Genomic DNA, 6,000 nt, shown 5'->3' with positions numbered 1-6,000 from the left:
GGCGTTCTTTAAGCTTTGGTGGTTTGTTTTTTTTTCCTTCCAATTAGATAAGAAAGACCCAAGCTCTTGCCAGTAACTTACAACTCCAAACAAAACATGAAATATTGTGTGTTGATGTATTGACTTTAAAAAACAAAGTTAAAATTCACATGTTTATACAGATTTATACTACACATTTAATAAAAAATATAGTGTAATATTCAATAAAATTAAATACACAAAGATTAACACTATACAAATCCTCTATAAAAGCTTTCCCCCCCCTTATAAGGCGGTTAGCAGTCTGCTTTATAACCATGGGTGATGAATAACGTGTCTTTGGTTTTTTGACCATTTCACTATTAAATGTACAGTACAACTAAAATCTATTTCTGGATGAGATGTTTCACATGAAACACTGCATTTTGTACACCAAAATACATTATATGGCTTTTCACGTCATTCATCACTTTCATATTCTTCTTCTTCATCACCTATGGGGTAGGACTGAATGTTGTTCTGGGTATACATTTTTGTTTTAACAGGACAGTTGTGATCCATGAGTATTGCCTGAAAGAAAACAAAGTGTGAATATTAGCATTTCTGCTTAGCATCCAGCTGAGGTCTGTGGTTGACTCCACGATACAGCCATCCTGCTGCATCTACCATTCAGGGATTCGCCTCTCCTCCCTGAAAGTAGAACCCAAACTGATTTCAATTAGAGTAAATCAAGTCCATAGGTCTGTGTGAGGTGGGATCTTGGCCATATAGATGTCACCAGCAAATTTCTATCACCTTACTAGAACCAGTATTTCAGCCCATGTATTAAATTGAAATACATCTACCTGCTCTCCAGTTACAGTAACTTACCTCTCCTATATTTAATCTCCATCTATTAAAAGCTGGATGAACGAGCAAAGGGAGTCCTCCTGCCTCAAGCCGAGTCTCCCTTACTAGCTTTGCTTTTCCCACCCCTTTCTGTGGAGCTCCAGAACAGCATAACTGGGCTCTGCTGAGGGTGGTGGTCCAAATACTGCGACTTTACACCCATGCCAAGCTAGAAGTAATTACCATAGTTAGGGCCAGCTACAATATTACATCCTTCAGGATGAATTTTTCCTAGGACAATCAGAATCCGTACTCGGAGCAGTTGTGTAAACTTATTTCATGTTGAGTGTGATAAATTTGTTTTTTAATTAATTATGCAGAGTACAAAATAGGGCCCCTCCTTTTGACTCTTTTCAAACCCAAAAGAAATGGCACATCAGTTCACTGACACAAGCCACTTTGGGAACAGGAGACATTTGGCATTTAAAGCGATGTTGGGGGAAGCGGGGGGCAGACACTGTGGAAGGTGTTTAGGCCATGGGGAGAGATCCTGTCCTTTCAGCGATTACCTTGTTACACGTGAAACCCTGTCAGTGACCAGGGAAGCACACGATAAACTTCCTATCTCTGGCAAACAACAGCAGCTTTTTTTTTTTTTCTCCTTTCTGTTCCTCAGCCTTAGTCAGTGTGTAAAAAGAACCAAGCAAAAACTCAGTGCAGTCTGCAAAGGTCATGACAAGGAATTAACTGGAATCTCTGGGATTCTGCAGTCCAACTATGTGCAAAACAAAAGGTCTTTGGCCTCACGTACGCCACTATTTCAGCAAGATTCATTTTTCCACCTTCTGCTCTGCTCATGCCAGTACAAAGCGTGAGCAGCATGCGCAGCAGGTTCCGTCCTCACCTTGCAGAGATGTAGCGCTGCATAGTAAGACCATGGCCATGCAAAACTATATTTTCCTTTCACCCAGGTAAACAAACAGCAACTGCATTTTGTGGCCAAGTCAACCTCGTTCAGTATGAGCAAGGATGACGTGCTGGGTGGGCTAGACCTACAGATGGTGACAGACGTTGCAGCACAGATTGGTACTTGCTTTCCAGGACTTTCCCAGCCCTGGAATCACAACAGGAATTGCATTGCCTTGTAATTCCTTCAGGAGCTTCCCACCTTCTTGCTGAGCAGAGGAAACCTAGTGAGCAAAGCAATGGATCCCCTCCTGCAGTAAGAGGGCTTTTGAACCTGATCTAGCATAAATCTATAGGAACAGCAAGTCTTGAAACAGCAGAGTAGGGGAGCAGATAAAGGACATTATATGAAAGGGCAAATTCAGCTACAGAAATGGGAAAGGAAGGGAGAGAGGAGAACGGTATAGGAGGGGAAATGAAGGAAAAGGACTACCACAACCAAAGCAGGAATCTTTTTTTTTTTTTGGGTGACAGGCTAAGCAGACAGTGAGCAACAGGAGTGAAGGAGTGAAACATTCCTGCAGGCACATTCATGGGTGTCCTGGGGCAGAACTCATGGAGTAAGCAGGGGAACTCCTCACTCCAGGTCTTGTGAAAAGTAGACTTTTACATTTACTCAGAGAGCAAATGTGAACATCAATGGGGAAAAAGTCTGTTAAAGGCTGCTAATCACAGTGTTGCTTTTGACTTAGGTCTCTCAGCCCCTAATTTGAGGGATGTATCACAACACGTTCACCTGCTCTGACACTCGTCCCTAGATACCCACTGTGGGCTGCAGGGGACTGGGCAAGACGCTGATTTGGCCAAGCATCATTCTTCTTACACACCATACAGCAGCTGGGGAGCACTGACTGCTCTAGAAAATGAAGTCATTGGCAAAGTTATATTAAAAAATAGTCAGGATAAGACCTGTGGTACAGATAGGATAAGAGAAGCCATTAATTTGTAAGGGCAGGCGGTCTGTATGGAGGAAGAAGGAGGAGGAAAAAATATGATGCAAAATATACCGTAGAGGACCATGGAAAAAAAAACAGGTTGAGGCACACAAAGGAATAAAACAAAATTGGTCAGTACAGTTCTGGCACTTCAAGGAAAACAAAAATGCCTTTTATACTGACTCCACCACAGCATATGCTGTTGCAGATGAATGTCTGCTGGACCCCATTTCGTGATAATCAGATTTGTGACTTTGTAACATGTAACTAATAAAAAGCTTTTCTTTATACATCTTGGACATAAAAAGAAGGGGGAGTTCATTCCAAAGATGACGCATGACGGTGAAATAAACTGTGCTGGTCCCATTTTGAGGAAGGTAGAGGCAAAGATGCAGAACTAAGTTATCATTTGTTTCACTGAAAAAAAACCAAAACCAAAAACAAAAGAAAGAAACCATGCTATGCTTACCATTTTCTCCTCTTTGGCAGGTGGACTTCGAAGGAAAAAGCACAGGGGAGCGAAAAGGATATCCACAATCCCTATAATTGTCATGAGCCATGGAAATCCGATAGCCTTTGCAATGGCACCACCAGCAGAGGGACCTTGTATAAATAAAAACCTTTTTCTGAAGATCACTCAGACACAAAATTTGCAGCAGTCACTTTAAACAACAGTAATTTTATATACAAAACTCCCACTTTACGAATTGATTTGAGGAATGTAAAGACACGTTTGTAATTATAACATAAACCTTTCCTGGCTCCATAGTCCACATTCATTGAAGAAATTAGAGATGCTCCTAGGGGCATCTGTATCACGCAGTCAAGGAGGCAGGGGGTCAGTGGGGAGTTATTCCTGTTGCAGACTATTAGGAGCACAGCTGTGGTGTTAGTTTTAAATGTTCCAAGGCCTCTTTCCTAGGGATATCCTATTTGTGTTCAGTGCCTGACACCTTCAAGCCTCTTAGAGCTAATGAAGGTGAGCACGGCATTGCGGCAGAGGAGGGGAACAGATGCCAAACAGTTACCCACATCCTTTCCCTCTGCTTCGGATTTCTTGTAGAAAATAACCACCCCAGCTCATAAAGCCTGCGAGTGCCACCGGGATTCACACCTACCATCGTAGCGTATTTCTCTTAACTGTCAGGTGCGTTATAGGCAGGAAAAGGTTGGACTTACTTACCTATGGCAAAGCCCATGCAAAAGGCAACATCAGCTATTGCGTACACGCTGCCATAGACTGACACATGACGCAGATCTACGAGGTAGCCCATAATTGGCATCATGGAGGAGTCCACCATTCCTGGTCGTGAGGGAGGGAAACTTATTTCAGGAAAATACTGCCTTTTTTTTTCTTTTTATGTCTTGGCCAACTATGTGCTAAAAAGGGATGCAAAAGCAACTGAAAGGATGCTTATTCTTAAATAAGCAAAAGATTTGTGTTAAAATAGACTGTATTATCTGTGCTTTTTTAAGGTCTTTACTGTGTCTGAGGTCACATATGGACATGTATAGATGTGGTCAAGGGACACTTGCCAGAGGACAAGAGAGATGTGAGCTCAGAGTGTATCAACCACTTCCCAGTAACTGTCCGTGCAAAGCCTCCCATCTCACATTACCAGCCAAGTACCTTTCAGTTAGGGGAAAATTATTTTGTATGAACTTACACTTATGGTAGGCCTAAAAGATTGCATTAGCCTCCAGTCAATCAAAATTATTACGGCGAATTTAACAGGTCTTTTGAGCCACACTTTCATGACTAGCAAGAAACAGCACAAGACAGCTGACAAAACTGCTGAGATACTGGGGATTTGTAGTTGTGCCTGTAACTTCTTTCCTAACTACACATCCCTCATGCGTGAAGATGCCCCAGAACATTTGCTGACCGGCCAAGCGCTAAAATCCAAGCCATGGCCCCCACTCCAGCCTGACTGAGTGGTCCAGCATAAGCAAAGTTCACACATATTACTTCAAAAGGAATACACGCACGAGGGCTTGAGAATTCCTATCGATAAACAAAAATTTAAGCCTGGCTGGTTTGGGTTTTTTGCTATGAACAACAGCGAAGACTGGGTTTTGGGCAGTGCATTGCTTTATGCCTGAAAACAAGGTATATATTCATGGACAGTTTGAAAGATCTGTTTAGGTCGATGGAGCAATTCTGGACAAACTTCAGAATCCAGCTTGTCTAACAGCAGCCTGGTTTAAACTGCCTGAGCACCGTCCTTTAATCCTTCTTGCTCTACCTACCAGTTTGGGCCACAGGTCAGGCTTCGCTACTATCAGATCAGGATGGCAACAAAACAAATGTTCCATGTAACTTCATATAAAATCATTTTTACATAACGAACAAACTGTAAGAAGTCATTGGAATTTTTCTTACCAATGGCAAATCCGACTCCAAAATTTGGTGCTATGAGCCCATAAATGTTTTTAGCAAACGGTACCTATAAATGAAATTTCAGGCAATTAAGTCACACTGCATTTGCTAATGAGGTTAGTTTTCTTTTTCTAAGATAAATTCTCAGAGTAGTTATGGCACACTTGGTACAGATGTGCAAGTTAGAGTTTGATCCTTGTTCTGGGCTACTGTTTAAGACAACTGTGACATTAAACCACTGACACACTTACTATTATGAGCAAGAATAAACTGTTGAGTGACAGCTCAAAAAAAGGATCATCCTCCTCCTTTTAGAGCCAGTCTTCCTTCAAAATAATTGAAGCATTGAAATTTGAAAGCACTCAAAACTCTGATCTGGAACCTATTAACTACACATTATTTAATAACATATAAAGCAGAAGCTTCAGCAAAATCTCATGGGGAAAGCACATATTTGAAAATGAACACATGGACATTTAGACGGTTTGAAAGATACATGACCTTCTACTTACACATAAAATACTTATTCCCACGATTAGCATCCCGAGTAAAGCACAAAGCCACCTATCAAAGAAGAAACATCACTCAGAGATTGGTGATACTAAGATGTTAGAGCTGATCTCGAATGTTTCAAAGTCATGTCTGAAGTGCCGAGTTACACAACCAAAGTAGTAACATGTTCAAAAAAACAAACACCCCCTCCCCCCCCAACAAACAAATAATAATTTCCACCATCCATAAACTGCCCTGGGAAACACTGGAAATGGTACATGAACAGCTTGGAAGATTATTAGTATTTTTAAATTAAGCATACCTTCCCATTTTGTGCGCAAGTATCCCAAAAAGATTAGTCCCAATGAGGTAAGAGATACTAGCTGGAAGAAAAGCAACACCTGAAAAATACGAATGAGA

General features: G+C 41.4%; 1 protein-coding gene across 1 annotated transcript in view; it reads right to left on the bottom strand.

Annotated features, from left to right (window-relative positions):
* Window positions 1–438: 438 nt before the first annotated feature.
* Window positions 439–6,000, bottom strand: part of SLC18A2 (solute carrier family 18 member A2) — a 30,762-nt gene continuing 25,200 nt past the window's right edge. Inside the window, exons 11-16 of the mRNA XM_009277907.2 lie at window positions 5,903–5,981; window positions 5,601–5,652; window positions 5,092–5,155; window positions 3,892–4,011; window positions 3,178–3,311; window positions 439–549 (exon numbers count right to left, since the gene is read on the bottom strand). Of these exons, the coding sequence (XP_009276182.2) occupies window positions 439–549; window positions 3,178–3,311; window positions 3,892–4,011; window positions 5,092–5,155; window positions 5,601–5,652; window positions 5,903–5,981 (560 nt within the window). The remainder of the gene's footprint in view (window positions 550–3,177; window positions 3,312–3,891; window positions 4,012–5,091; window positions 5,156–5,600; window positions 5,653–5,902; window positions 5,982–6,000) is intronic.

This window comes from Aptenodytes forsteri, unplaced genomic scaffold (assembly GCF_000699145.1).
Source record: "Aptenodytes forsteri isolate BGI_AS27 unplaced genomic scaffold, ASM69914v1 Scaffold15, whole genome shotgun sequence".
NCBI classification, from domain to species: Eukaryota; Metazoa; Chordata; class Aves; order Sphenisciformes; family Spheniscidae; genus Aptenodytes; species Aptenodytes forsteri.
Note: the sequence above shows the minus strand (reverse complement) of the source record. Positions and strands in the feature narration are given on the sequence as shown.